This window comes from Heliangelus exortis, chromosome 2 (assembly GCF_036169615.1).
Source record: "Heliangelus exortis chromosome 2, bHelExo1.hap1, whole genome shotgun sequence".
Classification (NCBI taxonomy): domain Eukaryota; kingdom Metazoa; phylum Chordata; class Aves; order Apodiformes; family Trochilidae; genus Heliangelus; species Heliangelus exortis.
This window is the reverse complement of record NC_092423.1, coordinates 139,038,242-139,058,609: the sequence shown is the minus strand read 5'-3', so window position 1 is coordinate 139,058,609 and position 20,368 is coordinate 139,038,242. Positions and strand designations below refer to the sequence as shown.

General features: G+C 46.2%; 1 protein-coding gene and 1 non-coding gene across 2 annotated transcripts; one reads left to right on the top strand and one right to left on the bottom strand.

The window, feature by feature from the left end:
* Positions 1-5,715: 5,715 nt before the first annotated feature.
* Positions 5,716-18,109, bottom strand: FAM83A (family with sequence similarity 83 member A). Its single transcript, XM_071738304.1, has 5 exons — positions 16,863-18,109; positions 16,060-16,669; positions 12,950-13,117; positions 11,385-11,509; positions 5,716-6,379 (listed from the first exon to the last, which is right to left on the bottom strand). Exons 2-5 carry the CDS (start codon positions 16,633-16,635, stop codon positions 5,827-5,829), a joined length of 1,422 nt encoding a protein of 473 aa, XP_071594405.1. The 5' UTR covers positions 16,636-16,669; positions 16,863-18,109; the 3' UTR covers positions 5,716-5,826.
* Positions 18,110-18,835: 726 nt separating this feature from the next.
* On the top strand, positions 18,836-18,908 carry TRNAM-CAU (transfer RNA methionine (anticodon CAU)). The gene has a single exon. It is a non-coding gene; the product is annotated as a tRNA-Met (tRNA).
* Positions 18,909-20,368: the final 1,460 nt, after the last annotated feature.

Below are 20,368 nucleotides of genomic sequence, written 5' to 3'. Positions count from 1 at the left end.
TAATGCGATTAAACCCCATCCTGGTCAGCTTGTTATGAAAGATGATGTCTTGGCAAATGCACCTGGACACGCATGAACTCATCATAATGCAGAATGTCTGGTTTAGTCACAGCGTGTGCTTTGCTACGTGGGACTCTGTGTCTGTGTGTGCTGTGTTGGGATAGCAGTGAAGCCTGCCCGAAGGGCTGGGGGTGCTTTTAAAGCTCACTGGTGATCTAAGTTTTCAGTAGAGACTGTCCATAACATGCTGCAAATTAATTACAATGTTGGCATCAACAGTAGAATTACAGTCTCACACCAAAGAAATAACAAACATGGAAAGCTCGATGCCAAATATGTCAGCAAAAAACTGGAACAGGGACTTCCCAGATTCTTAAACTTACAGCCATGAGTAGCACATACAAAAGCTATAATTTGTTTTCCATGGCTCTCGGGTAGGTTGAGTGGTAAGACAACAGAAGAAGTTTATATGGCAGTTTCATGAGAACTTGCCAAATGATTTGGCTCCACAGTTTAGAAGGTAGAAGTAGCTTTGGAACTATTTTAGCAAGAAATCAAATGCTTGCCAAATGTTGTCATTTTGTGACTGAGATGTCCAAAATACCCAGTGGCTAGGCAAGTGGCAGGGAGACTTTCTGGTGTGCAGGCAGATTGCTTGACTTGAGGTTGTCCCCTTAGACTGGCAACACAGCAGTGAACTCCTCTCTGGCTTCAGGAGAGGAGAGCAAGTGGCAGTTCTTAAGCAGAGGCAGTGTTTTCTCAAACTTAACAAAGCAAAAATGTTGTTGCTGGCTACTGCAAAGAAAGCAACATGAATGTTGTTCTGAACATGTTCTGAACATGCTCCGAATAACCAGTGCCTATTGCACTGGGGCCATGGAATATTTCTTTGTCCCATTTGAGCCTGGCCATCTCTCATCTCAGCTACTTCAATTCCTCCTTTTTTTGCCCGCTCCTTGCTTTTTTGGAGTGCCACTTCTGACTCCAGTTATCTCCTTCTGATCGTATCTCATGAGGGGCTTTGCATTTCCATATTGCATCTGAATGCCTCACTGTTACTTCTGTGTTCTGCATAATTGTACATCTGCCTCTAATAGATTTCCTCATGTTTTGGCTCTTATTATTATTGGTATTAGAACATGCACCAGTGCTCCATGCTGAGGTAAACAGCAAAATTCAGTATTGCAAACTGCAGGTGAGAATTGGTTAAAGGTTCCTGAGGTTTGATTTTGTTATTTTAAACATGCTGGTGTTACAGATGCTTTGGGAAGCACCCTCTGACCCTAGTTCTGATGCTTCTGTTGCTGTGTACAAACACAATCCAATTTTGTCTCTTGCTGTTGAGTATTTAAATCCTTTGGGGTGAGGCTTTGGGGTGAGGGAGGATGTTAGTGCTGGAACTAGTGACATTCTCTCAGTTTTCTCCATCACAGAATCATAGAATGGTTTGGGTTGGTGGGGACCTTCAGTGATCCAGTCCAACCCCCAGCCATGAGCAGGGACATCTTGCACTACATCAGGTTGCTCAAAGCCCCATGCAGCCTGGCCTTGAGCTTTCTTTGTTTTCTTTATTAAGTAACAAAGAAAAGCGAAGGCCACGTGCAGAAGCAAAGGAAAAAAAAAAAAGATCCATTCTCCACTTCCCATCAGCAGGTGATGTGCAGGCACTGCCTGGGAATTGGTGCCTCTGTGAAGACAGAGTTTGCTCTGGGAGACAAATTGCCTGAATGACAAATGCCCCCTCCTCTCAGCTTTTCTTGCTGAGCACGAGGTTGCATGGTATGGGATGTCTGTTTGGTGAGGCAGGGCCAGCTGTCCTGGCTGTGTCCCCTTGGAGAGCCATGGACTTAACAGATTGACCACTCAGATAAAGAGTTGGCTGGCTGGTCACAAAGACTTGGGGTCAGTGGTTCAGTGTCCAAGTGGAGGTCAGTGAGAAGTGGTGTTCCCCAAGGGAACGGTCTTGGGAGCGGTTTTGGGACTTTTTTATTGGCAACATGGACAATGACTTTGAGTGCACCCTCAGCAAGTTTGCTGACAAGCAAGCTGTGTGGTGTGTTTGAGATGCTGGAGGGAAGGGTGGCCATCCAGGGGGACACTGACAGGCTTGGAGGTGGGGCCATGCTCATTTTACTTTTGTCAGTCTCAGCTCATTTTATTTTTGTCTTTTTTTTCCTGGGGTGGTGGTGTTTTTCAAATTGAGGGACTTAATTGGCATGGCTCCCATCACCCCAGGATCATTACAATTCATGTTTGAGTTGCCTTTATCTCAGTGTGATTTTTTCATATCTCATTTGACAGTGAGGTAAGGGCAGTTCAAATCAAAGCAGAGACACCAAAAAATATCAGTGGTAAAGGCAACTGAATCAAGTGTAACCAATGGGATCAAACTACAAAATCTAAAAATTTTAGCCAGGGTAAGCACAGCCAGCTAAACCCCAGGCAGGATGCAAGATGGTGGGGGGAGGACTACATGGAGGTTTTGCTTGGGATGCTGGGGATCAGGCAGCTGCCCTGCTGCCTCCCAGCCAGTCCCATGGGTCAGCACTGCTGGTTCTGCTGTGTGTGTTGGGCAGGTGGGGAAGGAGCTCCAAGGGGTGCAGACTCCTGGCTCCTGGCATTCCCAGCTGCCTGGGACTGAGTAGGATGCTGGGGTGGTGGGACACCATGTCTAAGCCTCTCAGCTTAAAAAGCAACACCCCCCACAATCCCCCCCCCCCCCCCCCAAAAAAAAAAAGAAAACCAAAAAACCAAAGGCTGATAAAACCCCCCTGCCAGGCAGTGCTCAGTCCCCACCTCCCCTCCCATTGCCCCCACCTCCATCCACTTATGAAAGGTGTTCTGAGGAATGGGCACCCTGGCAGCTCCCCCTCTGCTGCCTGTGAGGGACTGATCACTGCCAGGAGCTCAGGGCTCTCGTGGTGCTGTGCAGAGCCCTCACTGATGTTCAAGGGCTCTGTGGCTCTCCCTGTGCCTGGGGAGGAGCAGTGGTGTGGTAGTGAGTGGTGGGGGAAGTGGTGACTGGGTGCTGTGTGATAGGGAGGAGTGGCCCCGTGCCATGCAGGATCTGCTGCTGGCCAAACTTGTCCTGGTGGAGAAGCATCCAGAGGTCAGCTGGTGGCAGCCACTTGTCCTAGACCCACTGGAAGTGCATATTGCCTGCTATGTCTGATTTCTTACCCACCAGTACCCCAGAGTCCTCCTCTGTAGGGCAGCTCTCAATCCCTTCATCCTCCAGACTCTGATGATATCTGGGGTTGCCCTGGCCTTGGTGCAGGACCTTGCACTTGGCCTTGTGGAACTTTTCAGTGTTGACATCTGCCCCCCCTTTCCAGCCTGTTCAGGTCCCTCTGGATGCCACCCCTTCCCTCAAGTGAATCAACTGCACCACTCAGCTTCGTGTCATCCACAAAGGTGCTGAGGGAGCACTCTATGGCAGCAGTGTTAATTCGAGCCCTTCCCTTGCAGCAGAGGGACAAAGGATGTCAACATCCTGCCCTCACCTTCCTGACAGGGAGTTCCTGCAGCTGCCTCTTACCACACATTCCCCTCATCACTGAATGATCAAGCTTGTGGGGGCCTGTTCAGCTTTGTTGGTTATTTTTGCATAGCACATTGCTGAAGTTGTACACTCCTACTGTTAGTTTTCTGTCAAAACTGAAATTCCTTTTGTTTTGTGTTCAAGTCAAGCTGTCGTCTGAGCTGGACAAGTTGTATCCCTGAGCCAGGGCTGAAATCAGCTCTTCTTAGCTCTCAGTGCTCCCTCTGGGCTATTAGCTTGTCCTTTACCTACTTTTCATTAGCTGTGTAAGCAAACTACCCTTCCCCTCCAGAGATGTAAAGGTCTCCTCCATGGATTTCATGGGTCATGGCCTGAGGAAATGAAGGATTCAGAGGCAGTGGTCTGCAAACTTCTCCCCATTACCCTCTCTGTGCTGCCCCTGTTTGGGCCACAGTGGGGTCAGGGAACTGAAACAAATTCAGAAGAAAAATCTTAATTAGACTGAGAGGACGCTTGTATTTATTTCTGTTCCTATTGATTTCAGAAGAAACAAAATATGCTTCATCTTCACCTGGACTCTTGACTGTATAGAACTCATTTAGCTTTTAGGAGAGAGTGAAGTGCACAAGTCAAGAATATGAAGAAACAATGTAATTCTCAAATGGATTTTAATGAAAGTCTTTTATTTGAATGGTTGTCATATTTATGTGATTAAGTAGAACTGACACAAGAATGAAAATCAGCTTTCCCTTCTCCCCAAAGGATTAAAAAAAAAAAAAAGTTGCTATGTACAGAATTTACAGTTATATGCAATAGTTTATTGTTATTCTGGACTCCAGGATTTGATACTACAGATAAAAATGTTTACACCAAAGCTAGGGCAGGATGTGTCTCTCCTATACCTTTGTTACAGAACCTAATGTTCTGTAAATTTAACCAGAATACTTTCAAAATGATTGCTCCTCCAAGGATGAAAAACTTTTCCCACCTGAGATTTTGTTGCTGCACACAACTGTTATCATCCATAGCCTAAATAATTAAAGTGTATTCCTTTTGAGCAGGTGAGAAGTCAGGAAAAATGAGCCAAATGTGCAAATGTGTTTCTGTTTTCTGTTGGATTCATATGAAATATGATACAAAGCAGGTTAAAAAAATGATGTTGTGAGAAATCAGTAGATGTTAGGCATCTAGTAAGGATCTGGCTGGAAATCCTTTGTTTCATGAGTTTTCTTACTGTTTTTTGCCTTTCATTTACAGACAATTTCATAGTTTTCATATGACAGAAAGCTTTTCTACTTAGTCCAAGCTGCTGAACCTCTGTAACTCCCTCTGTATTCAATGGGCACAGTTTCTCTTTGGAAATTAGAAACCTTGAAGAACTCAGAAATAAAGCATCATTATCTCTAACTTTATGTTCAATCGAATTACCACTGAGAGGCTTTCCAGGGTCTATGTGCTATTAATTGAATTGGAACTCAGTCCTGGTGTGTTACTGGTAGGACTTTGCTGCTTTACTCAGCTTGATTTGCCATTTTGAAATGGAGATAAATGGAGATATCCTGGCAGCTGCACTGCACTGAGCAAAATGGCTCCGAGCTGGTGGGACTGGAAGTTTGTAACAAAGTGGACTGGGATGCACCTGGGTTGCTGATGAGTGGAAATGAGCATGTGGTGGCTGCAAGATGTCCTCCATGCTCTGCCCCTCCATGCCCTCCATTGTCAGCCTCAGTCCGTGCCATGGTTAGCAGGAAACCCTATGGACAGGTGTCCTTGCTTCACACCCCCAGCAGTCAGTGGGGAGGCAGTGCAGTGGTGGAAACTGTGCTTCTCCAGCAGCCCTAAGGGGCTCCTCGAGATCCAGGTTCAGGTGCAACAACAGCACAAAGTTAGGCTGCTGCTGCCAGCATGGTGTCCATTTGGCACATCAACAGCAGCCTTAGGTCTCCGTACGTCAGAGCATAAAAGGCAGTCAGAAGCTGGGACTAATCCTCCTTGCAGGTGCCAGGACATATGAAACAGTTGCCCACCTAAATCTGCTGCCACACAAGTCTGCTGCTGAGCACAGGTGATGAGCAGCACCAGTGTTGTTGTGCTGTGAGCAGTACTGTCCAGATGTGCTCCTCCTGGGATCGTGGTGCACCCAAGGTTGACAGGTTAGCAGGCTTGGCTTTTCAATTAGGGAAACAAATAAGGAGCAAAACAAAACAAGAGGCTCGAAATCACCCTCATTTTGTATTATACAGGATTTCTATATTCATCAGTACACAAACGATTGCTAAACAGGTCCTCACTACGTTTACTTGCAATTCAAAACAAGGTGGTTATTATGCAAACAGGTTAGCTTTGTGGAGGCATCTCCATGGTGAGCTCAACCCTGTCCTGTTTGGTTCCTCTTGTCTAACTCTGATGGGTCTGTAAAGGTTCATGTTGCTGTACAGAGCTGGGGAGTTATCGGCCATGTAGTGCGGCGGGTAGTAGTTGGCCGGGGCGGCCATCTGTGGCGGGGGGTGTGTGAAGGAGATGTAGCTGTGGAAGGAGTTAACTCTGTGGAGAGGTGACTGGGGGCCGAAGTTGCTGCTGCTGCTGCACATCAGAGTTCTCGGGGGTCTCTTGGTTGGGTGGGGGCTGCCAGCTGAGAGGCTGCTGAAGGCATCGGAAAGAGTGTTAGCGCTGCCCTCGTTGCTGTCGGGGAGGCTGGGAGGGGAGGCCCAGCTCCTGCTGAAGAGGAAGGGGACAGCGCGGGGGGGGGACTTGGGTCCTCTCACTGGCTTGGAGAGGGCGTAGAGGTGTCGGAACTCTTCATCAAACAGCTCTACCACTTGACCAGTGAACTTGGAGAGGAGGTTGCGGTGAACCTGGCCACATAACCACGTGAAGCTGGAAGGAGAGACAAGGTAAAGGTTAGGGTGAGCATCAGCCACTGGGAACCGGAGATCCCCGCGGGGGCGGTACGGAAGGCAAACGCATTTTCCTGCTGAAGCTTCTTGTCCAAACACGGGATGAAGATGGTGTCACAGTTGAATTTCAGGTCAGTTCACATCAGTGCTCTTTGACTTGGATCGAGATTTGTTATTGCAGCTGCCTCTAAAACCTTCAAGAAACCTTGTAAAGTTATACAACCTCCTAAAGGGAGTGGTGGTCCCGATCCATGGCAGGGCTACAGGTCAGATACAATACCCAAGGATTTCTAACGTGACTGCCTGTTCCATGGGAAGGAGTGTAGACCCCTCTTCTGGGTACTTCTCTTCCATACCCAATGTTTAACTTAAGGTCTTACTATGTCTTGTCTGCATACACATAAATTGTATTCTCTGCAAAATGCTGTGCCACTTGGTAGCTCTCAGCCACTCAAAACTGATATTAGAAACACTTGTGAAAAATAACCATCCTTTGTTTTCATTTTGATGTAATTTTTCTGACTTGGTCAAGAGAAACAGATAAAAACCCAACCTCCTTGTCACAGCCCACTCCTGCAAAACAAGCTGCCACATCTGGCACATGCTTATTTCCTTCACTACAGAGAAAACCAAATTTTAAAAATTTCCTTCAGCCTTTCCAAAACTAAAAAAACACTTTGCTGTAAGGTAAGGAAGAAACATGGCAATAGTTTTTACCCTGGTAGTCCAGAGACACACGTTAGGGTACCCCACAGCTTTTAACTTCATTTTCTTTCATGTGCTTCCCTAACCCACTTGGCAAACATCAATTTGTGCTCTTCCACAAAACCACAAGTCAGTTTGGTTGTGCTGTGCAGGCTGCCCTGTCTGAGGAGCAGAAGCATCAGTAAAAGGAGCACAGCTGAGAGGGTGAGATGTAATTGCTCCCTGAGCTGACCGGGGCTCGAGCTGTGCAGCAGAGGATACAGAGCAGTGTTGGATTTGAACCCGAGGTTATTCTGTGTTGGCAAAAGTCTGCCCAGTTATTCCTGCATGATTTTATTAGCTACACAAGATTTGCACAAGGGTTGCCAAGAGCAAGATTTGGCTGTAGGTGTGTGCACTTTAAGTCTGTTCTGGTCGTGTTTTGACAAAACTCCTGTGAAACTCAGTGAGGCTGACAGCCTGAGCTCAACTAAGGGAGTAAGGAGGGATGATTTACATCAGCCTGTTGGAAGCAAACCTAAGGAAGGTTGGGTTTGGGGCATAGGAAGCTTTTACACTTGCTTCAGGAGGCGAGGAGTGAAGAAATCAGCAGTTCAATGCCACCAGGCAACCCTACAGCATCTACTGTACCCTTCATGACTGGGCATAAAAATATAACCTCAGTTCCTAGAGTGCAGATCCTTCTCATCCACTTTGTTTGAATCATTATGAACAAAACCTCGGGAGTGGAGGTTGAGAGCACAGCAAGCTGCCTGCCTGCTGTGTGGGTAGCATCTGCTGTGCCAGCTCAGCCTTGCCTTTATTCACTGACAAACACTCTCTAAACCTTTGAGTGTCCTTTGTCTAACTGTTAAGGAGAGAATAAGCCAGGAACAAATAAAAGAAGACATGCAATTAGTCTGGGATAGCCATGCTGAAGGTTACAAGCTTATGAAAGGTCTGAGGTGTGGAGTAGTAGGTTTATAGTTTAAGTGCTAGAGATCTATCTAATTAATAAAAGAAAATTTAAAGAGAAATAAAAATCATACTTATAAATGGCTTTTCAAAACTCAACACATTCAGGGGGAAAAGCTGTTGCATCCAATTTTGATAATTTACTCCCACATGTAAATGCCTGGACTACATGACAGACAGATGATACTCATTTGTTGCTCATTGGTCTTATCTGTAACCCTTGCAATCAGAAAAATATGGATCAAATTAATAGCTCAGAGATTCTCATGGACTGAAGGCAAATAGGTTAGCTATAAAGTAACCAGGTGAGATCTGCATGATTTTAGACAAATGTTTGTGGACTTCATGTAGTGAGTCACAGCAATTTACGTTCTTTGCACTTTGCTGAAGAACAAAGCAGAACTTGACATAAAGACAGGTTTTCATTGGCTTCATTCTAAGAGGCAATCTTTTGTTTAGATTTTAGGTTCCATTTTTCTCCTTAGCTTACAATTCCAAGTGCTCTTTTGGGAAAGGGTCAGAGAAATCTGTTACTGTCACTGTCTGCCCAGAAGGATTATTTTTCTCCTCGTCTTCTTTGTGTGAGGCACAACAGTAAAACCAAAAAGGACTAAGAAGTACTGGTACTTTGGCCTGGGGCCAAGGCTGTATCACAAATTCAGTCATAAGTAGATACCTTTCAGCCATCTTTCCAGTGCTTAGTCCCCAAACTTAAGTCCTATTCTGCATCCTTTAATTCATGATTGTCTGAATCAAACCTCATCTCTCTTGTCTGATTTTCATTTGTCCTGGACTTCTTCTTTTTCTGCATTCAGGCTCTGCACTACTGCAGCTGCAGTTCATCCAGGATGCTCTCATCCCTTGCATGAACAGTGCTACACAGCATTGTGCAACATTGCACACATTTCATCTGAAATGGAAGGACTGGGGTTTTTAGCTGAGCTCAGGTTTGAATTAACACTTTGCATTAGAGTTCCTGCTGGTGGGATAAACCCTGTGTGAGAAACCTGCCCTGCCTGGACCCTGGTGTTAGATGTTAAACACTGGCTATGAGGAGACTTCGAGAGTGGCAGCCAGGGAGGCACTTTGAGCTGCCTTTGAGGAATAAAGTCTGTGCTCTCTGCCATCTTCATTTATCTTCTTTAGGAGCACTAAGTTCAGGCACTGCCTAACTTCAAATTAATTAAAAAAAAAAAAAAAAAAGAAAAAAGTAATACCAGTTATCACAGGGTGGAGCAGCACAAGAGACAGCAAACCAAAATACTGCTTCTGACTGCTGCTCTTTGGACACTGGCATAAAACACAGGAAAAATGTAACCTAAAACATTTACTCGTGCCTGCACTTATGTGGACTCATGGCTGGAGCAACCTTCAGAAGCTTCTCAGCTCCAGCTTGCCCTGTGTGGCAGGACCACACTTACCAAGCAATGGCTTTTTAACATGGATTTAAAACCCACTCCAGAGCTGGAGATGCCACAGACTCAGTGGCTGTTCCTTCTGTTTCCTAACTTGTTGCCAGCTTCAATTCTCTTTGTTGTTAATTCAGCAAATATGTTTTGTCCCCAAACCCTTTGGCTAGAGGCAGTGATCCAGGATCCCTGTTACAGCACTATGTCTTTAAGGACTCTTTTATTTCCTAAGCCTGTTCCAAACCCTATTAGAAAATCATGCTGAGTACAGCTCTTAGGTGAAATTTGCTGTTTTATTAGTTTTCAGATTATTTTTTTGTGTTATTTTTAGGATCTATTCCCATCTGATTTCCAAGAAATGCACTGCAAAAGAGTTTGGCCCCGTTTTACTCAACACCATTCCTGTTTATATTTGCAGAGGTTGGTGGCTAAGGTTTAGGGGTAACAGAAAACTTTCAGATGTCTAAAGTGAGAGCTAGCAAACCCACAGAAAAGGCAGCTCTAACCCATGTGAATCTGCAAACTGGTGCTGAGCATACTGAAATTAAATAGTGTATGGATTTGTTCCTCACCATTCTCTCTACTTGCTTGCTGGATAGGGGATTATCTATTTTGACAAGGCTCTTGAGGTTGGAAAATATTGCAGCAGAAGTAGGGAATAACACAAGTGACTCTGCACAGGACTTCAAAAGGTTTTCTTTTTCTTTCAAATCAAAAAGAGAAGCCAAAATGAAACTTTTTGCCTAAAGAATGTAGGTTTTGTTCTGTCCCTCTTCTCCCATGCATCCTTCACTTCTGCTCTCTATGAATCTTCTCTTTCATTTCTACACAGGGATTAAAACAAACATGAAAAAACAAGGAAACCACGGAGTGGCCATTAAAAAAACCCCAAATACTCTGAGTGTTCACTCACTTTAGTTTGAAGGCCTCCTGCAGCCTGAGCTAACCCCATGTATTCACCTTTGCCTTCATTACTATAGCTATTGCTATGTTCCTGCTGGCACAGTTTTATCAGGCTAGAGGCATTTAAGCCTCCAAACCATAAATCAGGATTAAGAAAAACAATTTCAGCCTTTTAACTAAATAATAGCCTCTGTAATTTTTTTTCCTCTTCTTTTTGTATCTGTATTTCTAAGATACATTTTGGTAGTTTGTGGAGCTTATCTATGTAGCCATGAGGCACAGGAAATTTACTTGATGGAAGCTCAGCCTCTCCTGAAATTCCCTCACCTAAGGGTCTTGGATCTTAATTAAAAACCCAGTTGTTGAGATGCTAGATCCTCTACCTTGAAATAATTATATCAGAAAAAAAAGGGGAGAGTTACATAATCTGCTCACAAAAAAAAAAAAAAAAAAAGGATAAAGGGGAGGTATAAGCGTTGTGTAGACACATACTGCCTATCTGTTAATGAAACACAAGAAAAAAACCCCAGTAAGTCTCTGAAGTATTTCTGTTTGCCCTTTAATCCCTAAACTTGTCATATGAAGAACAAATTCTCAGATAAGCTGAGTGATGTATGCTACATTAAGGGATCCTGAGGGAGATGGAAATGTATTGTGTCTTATGATCACAGCATCTCAGGACCCAAACAATGAGGAAAGCCTAATACTAACCCATACATGTTTCTAGTTCTGCTCCAGGGATGCACCACAATATTGTTTATGATAGTTTCTGAACATTTAAATTAAATGCTACGCTCCCTAAAGAACTAACATCAGCTCTGAAGCAAGTTGGAGTACAAATGGATTACTAAAAAATGGCACATATTTGACAACAGGAGGTTCCTGAGGTTCCTTTTTTCTGTTTTTTCAAAAATATTTCTTACCAGTACAAAAATTTCCATGGCACTTTTTTTGGAAATACTATTAAAAATCATAAACCAGCACCTAGACATGAACTGTGATGGCTTATCTCACCTGTAAGATCCAGAGAGCACGTATTTCCAGTCAGAAATAAGAAATTTTTCTTTTATTTGTCCTGAAAATTTCCTGCCTGATTTGGCACAGTAAACCTCTCCAGTAACACTGCGAACTGAAATATTCTGCAAAGAAAAAAAAAAAAGAACAGTGTTAATTAATTCTTTTAAATATTAAAATCAGAAGAAAAGGGCCTTTTATCCTCACTGCCTTTAGCTCTTCTCTTCCTTCCCTTCCCCAGTGTCTGTTACAATTTCTTCATGGACTCTCTAGTTTTCTGTTTGAAGGTTTGGGGTTAGAGGAAACCCAGCCATGCTCTCTCATCTGTCACAGGGTTACTTGCTTCAGTGGAGATAAAAACCTGCATAGAAATTCCCTGAAATGGATATGAGATGTGTCCATGCTGAGAGCAGTCTGGTACCTCTGCTAACTCCCAGCAACAATTTGCTCTAGCTGTAAGCTTTGTTTTACACTGGCTACGACAACAGCAGGGCAAAACCTCTGCTCTGCCAATTCACCTGGGCCTGCTAGGAAGCACCTGCTGCTCTTCCAGTGCAGCACAGGCAAATGTCCTGCAGGAGCAGATACAGGTCCATGTGTGAGCAGAGAAGCAGGTCAATGTGGAGCATGAGATCCTTCATGATGTCCTTGTCCCTGAGCAAGCACAGGTCAGTCAGGCTGGGCACCCAGCCCTGTGTGTGCCTTTTGCATAATCAGGGCCTTAATAAATGAGTGGCACCAAGGATTTGGCTCACATGCTGTTGAAGCCTGTGTGTTGTAGCAGCATGTTTACAAAGAATAGCACAGGATTGTTCTTCCTAAGGAGCAGGAGCTTACAGGCCTGTGAACACTGCCATGAACATGTTTTATTAATTTCAGTCTCTTTATATGTTTAGAATGGAATTCAGCTCTTGAAACTCTGGTGACTGGTGCACGTAAGATGTCCTCAGGTCTCCTGCCCTTCCTCCAGCTGCACTCCAGAAGGTGCAGCACTGCCTTGGTGCTGTCAGCCATCCCCATGGAGATGCCAGAGGTGACCCACAGCATCTGAATCAGCAACAGAAGTGGTGGATAGGAGGTTCCCTCTGCCAGAGATGAAGGTGGACTAAGCTAACAGCCAGCTAAATTTGAGGCATTATCTTTAAAACAGAGCTTTAACAACATGTTTTATCAGAAACTGCTTAGTGCAACCAAGGTATTGCCATGCAAAACTGTTGTGTGTCTGCAGCCTGTGGCTGCCAGACCATGGTTGCTGAAGAGTTATTAAAAAGAAGCAGTTCTGATGCTTGTGTTAGACAGCTCTACTCAGAGACTTAAGCTCTATTTTAAGACTTCATGGCCCAGATTAATTTAATCTAAGAAAATATCCTACCTTCCTGCAACACCCATGGCAAAATGTCAGTGTCTTCAGAGGGGAATCAAGTGTTCTAACACTAGTGCTGGAAATCCCTTGCTCCCTTTTAATTACAAGGTGCACTGACCCCAGCATAACCATGCTTCTAGTCCAGAGTGTCTGAAGTTAGGCAGGTGAATCTGTGCCTGAGAGCTTCACAGAGCCACAGTACCTTGAAGAGATCCTCAGCAATTTGCAACTTGTCACACATCTCTGAAAAGAGATTTAAATTGCCATGATCCAGCAACAGGTAAACAAACACCATGCGCTTGTTGGCTGCCTCCAGGAGGTCACAGAGAATCTCTGTATCTGTGAACACATCCATCACAATAGCCAGCACCTAGAGGGGGACAAGGAGAGTCATTAACAGAGTCAATTTGTAGAACTTAATGTTGCCTGTGAGGCCACTGAAGTGTAGCTTTTATTTTATTTTATTTTTAAATTCCAACCAACAAAAATCTCTGGAGATATATGTGGTTATTTCTTCTGGTTTTCTCCCTGAGTGCCTGGATTAGTAAACTGACATGACATGCTGCATCATTGTTTTATTGCCATTGTTTAAAGCCAATATAGCATGTACTTCAGTTAAGCTCTTTTAATCATAAAGCACAAGATGATTTGTGGATTTCTAGGTAAGATTTCAGCACTAGGAAATGTATTGAAGCACTAACCAGAGAATAAAAGAGCTAAAATAAGAGGCCACAGACCTTGCCAAGTGGCTGGCTGGCTTTCATTAGTCACATGGATTTAGCAAGAATCACTGTATCATGCTTTTTCTGTTATGACTTACACCTGGAATGGTTCTGGCTTGAAATCCTTACTCTGTCATTGGTGGTGAGGTGACAGACTGTGACAGCTCCATTTTTTGTTTGTTTGTTTGTTTTATAATGATTCATAAATTGTTTCATTTTAACCATACATCCATGTTTCCCAGTTCACAACTGGCAGGACAGAGTGTAAAAGTCTCATGACTGGGCATAAAAGCCCCAACAGCTACTTGAATGCACAGCCTCCAGACAGAATGGATTGAGGGAATGCTGAATGGGATATAAACTCACTTCCATACTCTATCCCCTACACCCAGCATTGGGCACAGCCTCATGAAGGTGCTGGTCTTCACTGATGTTTGCTACTGTCTATGGGAAGGGTCATTTCCTCAGGGTAATTCAGCCCAGATAATACTTTTCTTCTTCACTAGGTGCCTACTTTTCTATTGACTACAGACTAAATCCTTGATAATTGCACTCACACCATATAATCTTCAATCAGAACAACCTCCACAGTATCTCTGCAGATCTGTCTTACTAATTGCTTCCAACTAGCACTGAATTTTACTCCAAAGCCTTTGCCCACACCTGCCAGCAGGCTTATTCCCTTTGCCCGCATGAGAAAATCCTGCAAGACCAAGCACACCCTGTGCTGCCAGCACCCTGTTCAGGCAAGCCAAGTTATTTGTGGAGCAGTAAGGATCCCACATTTTCCTTCTGCTGCCAAAGCACAGTGTTTCAGAAAGGGCCTTGCCAGTGGCAAGGTAAGTGGCACAATTATGTCCAATATCCTGTATCCAGGCTAACTATTAATTCATCTTGTCCTTTCAGACTGCACAATACTGTGTCCAGCCTCATTGTAGCTCCAGAACACACTCTCTAGCACTGCTTTTTCACCAGATGTTCCCAGCTTCTATTTCTGCACCTTACTTTTCTCTCTGACTTGCAGCACTTTTTGCTTCTTTTCCCCCAGTTTCATTTTATGATTGTGTCTTCCATAAATGCGTTAAGAAAATAGTACTACTTGCCAAGCCTTTGCAGTTTGAAGTCACACACAAACACAGTCTTTGCTGTTCAAGTTGTTCATGAATGTATCAAATACTAGGCTACTTGATATATCCAGGATAGACTCTTATTAGACCCTAAGTAATAAATGCTGCCATTGAAAACCTGTACTAAAAAAGCAGTTGTCAAATTTATACTGTGAGTGAGTGTTGCTCCAGCAGCCTCTTATAATGTAAATTAGATGGTTAAGAAGGTCATGTGAAGCATGGATTTATATTACATTTCCCACTTTTTTCCCTGTAAGTTTTCTCCTCTTGGGACAGAAACGAGACTGGTTTGATACTTTACCTGATGCTTATTTTGTTATTCCAGACACCATTATGCTGTTACTGTATCTTTCTGATGACACCAGCCTGAAATGACTGATCCATGATTTCCCCTGATGTGCTGAGTGCTTGTAGCCTTTGACAGGGCAGGTGCCAACAGGGATCCTTTTCCCCTGCAGTTACACTCAGTGTTATCAGCCCCAGCACTTGCCCTTGTAGGAGAGTAACAAAGCAAAAGTCTGGAACTCCAGAGGGCTCCACAGTCTGTGCTCATCAGCAGGCTCCACAGCCTGGTTTTGTTCCTGACTATTCCCCTGTGAAACTGCTAGTGGTGTCCTGAGTTTATGCAAGGGGAAAACTCCCAGATGATGGTAAGCATCCACAGCCCTAAATTGTGGAATATTTTTTCCCAGGAAAACAGGAGAACACACGTCAGAGACTTTTTGTCACCCTCTAGCTGCTCAGCTTCTGTTTTCCCAGACTGTGGGCAGCCTGGCTTGTGGCTGGCACCTCTCTGTGGGGCCCCTGTCACTTGTCTGTGGGCAGGGACATCATCTGCACCTTCCCCAGTTTCCAAGTTACTCTGCAGAATCTCCGCATGGAGCCCATGTGGCATTTTCAGTGACACTGACAATGTATTAGGGATGAAAGGTCCTTTTTCTTTTTTCCCCAGAGAATATTCCTCTGGGGACAGCTGCTGGCACACCAGACACACACGCCCTTTTTTGAGCTCCCTTCTACCTACATCTTCCATGATTGCCCTCAAACTATTGCTGATGGCTCAGCTTGCTCTAGCTTCTCATTACCAGTGCAGTGGTCTCAACAGAGCAAACCATCCTGCTGGTGATGTGCGAGAAGGGTTAGAGCTCAGTTTCCATTTCTATGGCACATTTGCTCTCTCAAGTTAATGGGAGTTTAAAAGAAGAGAGAATGCATTGTTGTTTTTTTTTTTTTAAGTCATCAGCATAGCAAGTTCTGGGAGTACAGAAAAAAAAAAAAGAAAAAAAAAAAGAAAAAGAAAAAAAAAGTACTGCCTATGTTCAACAGGCTCTTGACAGCCACTTTCTAGAGCAGAGCTACATTGCAAAACACAAGAGTGGCTTGGGTTGAACACAGTGTTTACCTGACCTTGTTAAGAGCAGGAAGACAACCGAGTGAGAAGTGCAGCAATTCTCTCCCCTTACCTGGGTGCTCTTGTTGATGTACCGGCGTATAATGTCTCTGATATTGCTGTTCTTCTCTGTTTGGAAATACACAGTGGCAGTGGATTTTTCCTTTAAATAGGGCTTTTCTGCTGTAATCCATGTGTGCAGCAGAGCTGGCTCACTGCTGTCAGAAATGGTGGGGAAGTATGTCCCTGAAGGGAGTGATCCAGCATCGTTCTGCTTTGGTGCAGCTTCCCCATCAGTGGCCAGGGATTCCTGTGCATAATAGGACTCCTTGGCGTTATCCTTGATGTACTGAGCTTCCACTGAGGAGAGGAAATCTACCTCACCCTCTTTGCTTAAAGTTTCAAGGTAAGAGTCTTTCCCACCATCCAGGAAGGCGTCGGTGGCCAACCTTATGCTCTCGTTGTGGCTGAAATCTGCCTTTGTCAACTTCATGGACTGGTTCTTGATATCCTCCAGCCTTTTCCTTATCTTGCCCATGTGTCTGGAGTGGTTCATGGCTCTCTGTCTCAGCAGTCGATCTGCCGGGCAGGCACCGTGCATATGCGCGGCACAGGCGGTGCAATCATCCTTCTTGTCTGGAGACTGCATTCTGGCATGAAATTGCCTTGGCTGAGAGAATTAACTATGAATAAAAATAAAGAGATCTTATTACCTCAGGCAAATTCACACTCCCTGATTTTGTTAGTACAATTATCTTAAAAAAAAAAAACCCAGAAGCTTGTTTCTCAGGTGGTGGTGTACTTCCGGCAACCATCTGTTTCTAGATGAGACACAAGTGCAAAGTTGATTAGATTGCTTATCTGAGAGGTACCCACCTCACCCCCGGGGCATAGGAAGGATTTGAGTCCAGAGCTGTCCGATTCAGTTGTATTTCCCTTCTTGTCCCATCCTGTGAAATGTGAGGGAGGAAAGCACTCAAGCAAAAGCAGGTAGGCTCCCAAGCTTTGTTACACAACCTTCAAAACTGCTCGAGGCTTCTGTGTCTTCCCATAATATTCGTCAGGGAGTAAAACCAACTCTGACGTTGAGCTCGGATGGGGACATTAGCCATGTCCATAGCTTCAGAACAGCAGAAAGGGGCACGGACTCTTGCCTGCATCTACATGCTGCCAGGCAGGCTTAAAAATAGACTTCAACTTCGTCACTGTGCCCCGTTCATAGCACGTTGCTATTACCTTAGACGATTCACATGTGTATTTCTTTAAAGCTTTGTGACTACGCCATCCTATTAAAAGAAAAATACCCCTTCCCAAACATCCTGCATATTATGGGGAGGAAGGAAGGGTTGTGAGCTGGCCTCAAAGCATCAGAAATACAGTCATCACTTGATTGTGCACATCTAGGGCTGGTTGGTTTCCTTTTTAAAATTTTTTTTATATATTTTTTTTTTTAATTTGTTCCAGGCAGCAGCTTCTGGAGTCACGTTGTCCCTGTGGCAGCTGTGCTGCTGTGTCATTAGCAGCACAGAGGTGCAGGTTCCCATCGGGGTGAGAGGTGCAGTGCCCCCAGGGTGCAGGGCTGACTGGTATGACTCTGTGGGGGTGGAGGAGAGGCAGGGTGGGAAGGCACCCTGCCTGAGGTATGCCATAAATACTTGTGTGCATGCTTGTACACAGAGGCACGCGTGACACAGTTTTCTCGTGCAGCTTAAGTTTGTTCTCAACCCGTGTAGCTCTGCATCTGTAAACAGAAGTGCCGCGGCTCTGGAGGGCAGCAGAGGATGGAGGGGACACACCAGCCTGGGATCTTGCTGTCGAGGGCACATCTCAGCAAGAAAAGAGTCCTGACATTCCGACCAACACGAGCAGGCGCACAGGTGTCTTCAGAGACACTCAGGGTGACACAGGCCCAGTTTTTCCAGGGTAGATGCCCAGGTGCTGGGTGGGTCTGTGTCTATGTCAGCAGGTTTATGGGGGAAAAAAAAGCATATGTGAGGATGGCACAGATATATACATATGAAAGGAGAAAATGGCATGAAATGGTTCAGATTTTAATCCTGGAGCCACAGAAGGCAGGAGACACCCAAGGGGGGCTGAGGAGATGTGGTGGCAGGCAGAGCCTGTGAAATTCCCAGTGTGATTTTGAAAACTATCCTGTCCCTCCCCCCGCCCCCAGCATCCTCCTGTAGCTGTCAGACGCGGTCAAAAGTCATTAATTATCTACCGACCTGTTCTGTGTAATTATGCTGAAAATTATGCCACCTCATTAACCTGACATGCAAGATTGCACCCTGTCAGCACCAATCAGGGCTTTCCGGTGTCCAGCAGAGCTGTGACCCACCCCTAAGTGACCAGGGCCAGTACCCGGGTCCCACATGGTCACCCAATGTCACAGACAGTCCTGGTCCCCACATGGTCACAGCAGGGCCTCACACAGAGGACTCCCAAGGTTGTCACCATGAGGCCTCGCACTGTCACCCCAGGGAACCACAGTTGTCACCCTGGAATCTCAGATGGTCACACCCATGTCCCACATGGCACCATCAGGACCCACACCATCACCATAAAGCCCCACAGCGTCTCCATAGGGGCCCGCTCAGTCACTATGGGGGGGTCCCCCACCGTCACTCCGAGGCCCAACGCGGTCACCGCGGAGCCGTCCGGCAGAGGGCCCGCGAGGGCGGTTGGAGGAAGGGACGCGTCAGGCGGGACCGGACCGGGCCGTCTCTCTCTCCCGCCCCTCGTCCTCAGTACCAGAAGCTGAGGCGGCCGCAGAGCGCTCAGGGGCCCTGGCGGGGCGGAGCCGAGGGACAGGGTCCAGATCCAGCGCGGGGAAGTGCCTTTCAGCCGCCTCGTTAGCGCAGTAGGTAGCGCGTCAGTCTCATAATCTGAAGGTCGTGAGTTCGATCCTCACACGGGGCAATGGCGGGCAGCTCTTTTTGCTACTACGCCCTTCTTTGGTAATTGCGAGACCCGCTCAGCGCTCCCGGACGCGACCCCGCGCTTTTAGCAGCAGCAAAACGGTACAAACCTGCGGTGTGACCCCCTCCTCAGTTTTGTCGTTGCTGTCGTGATTCCCGTCAGGGGCCTGGGACTCGTTGTTGTCAGCCCATGGAAAGGATTCCCACCACGTTTGTTGTTCAAATCAGCGCTGCGGTGGAGGGGTCCCTGCATCCGGGCTGCCTGTCAGACCCTCAGCAGTGGGCACGAGGGAGAATGGGCTCCGCTGCTGAGGTGGGGTGTGGGCAGGGCGGCGGGGTGCTGCACAGGAACACAGAATCATTCGGGTTGAAAAGGACCTTCGGGATCATCAAGTCCAACCCTTAATCCACTGTGGTTACCAGACCACGACACTGAGTGCCATATTCAGTCTCTTTTTAAAAACCTCCGGGGTCAGAGAATCCACCACCTCCCTGGGCAGCCCGTTCGAATGTCTGATCACCCTCTCTGTAAAGAATTTTTTCCCAATATCTAACCTAAACCTCCCCTGGCACAGCTTAAGTCCATGCCCTCTTGTCTTACTGGTAGCAGCCTGGGAGAAGAGACCGACCTTCCCCCTGGCTCCAACCTCCTTTCAGGGAGTTGTAGAGAGTGATGAGGTCTCCCCTGAGCCTCCTCCAGACTGAACACCCCCAGCTCCCTCAGCCCTTCCTCACAGGACTTGTGCTGGATCCCTTCACAGCCTCCTTGCTCTTCTCTGGACCTGCCCCAGCACCTGAGTTCCTTCCTGAACTGAGGGGCCCAGAACTGGACACAGGACTCAAGCCGTGGCCTCACCAGTGCTGAGTACAGGGGCAGAATCCCTTCCCTGGACCTGTTGGCCACACTGTTCCTGATCCAGGCCAGGATGCCATTGGCCTTCTTGGCCACCTGGGCACACTGCTGGCTCATGTTCAGCTTCCTGTCAATCCAGACTCCCAGGTCCCTTTCTGCCTGGCTGCTCTCAGCCACTCTGTGCCCAGCCTGGAGATCCCCATGGGGTTGTTGTGGCCAAAGCGCAGGACCCGGCACTTGGCCTTGTTGAACCTCATCCCATTGGAATCAGCCCAACTCTCCAGTCTGTCCAGGGCCCTCTGCAGAGCCCTCCTGCCTTCCAGCTGATCCACACTCCCCCCAATTTAGCGTCCTCTGCGAATTTGCTAGTTGTGGACTCAATCCCCTCATCTAAATTTGATGAAGATGTTAAACAGAACTGGGCCCAGCACTGATCCACTGGTGAGCAGCTGCCAATTGGATCAGCACCGTTCAGCACCACTCTCTGGGGGCCTCCAGCAGTTCCTAACCCAGCACAGAGTGCTCCTGTCTGAGCCCTGGGCTGACAGCTTTTCCAGGAGAATGCTGGGGGAGACGGTGTCAAAGGCCTTGCTGAAGTCCAGGTAGAC

Bases quoted from the DNA above. Each gene is read 5' to 3' on its own strand.
- FAM83A (XM_071738304.1), bottom strand. From the start codon at position 16,635: ATGCAGTCTCCAGACAAGAAGGATGATTGCACCGCCTGTGCCGCGCAT. The intron at 13,118-16,059 runs GTAAGGGGAGAG...GTCCCCCTCTAG, and splicing joins ACATCAACAAGAGCACCCAG to GTGCTGGCTATTGTGATGGA. The intron at 11,510-12,949 runs GTACTGTGGCTC...TTTTCTTTGCAG, and splicing joins TTGCTGAGGATCTCTTCAAG to AATATTTCAGTTCGCAGTGT.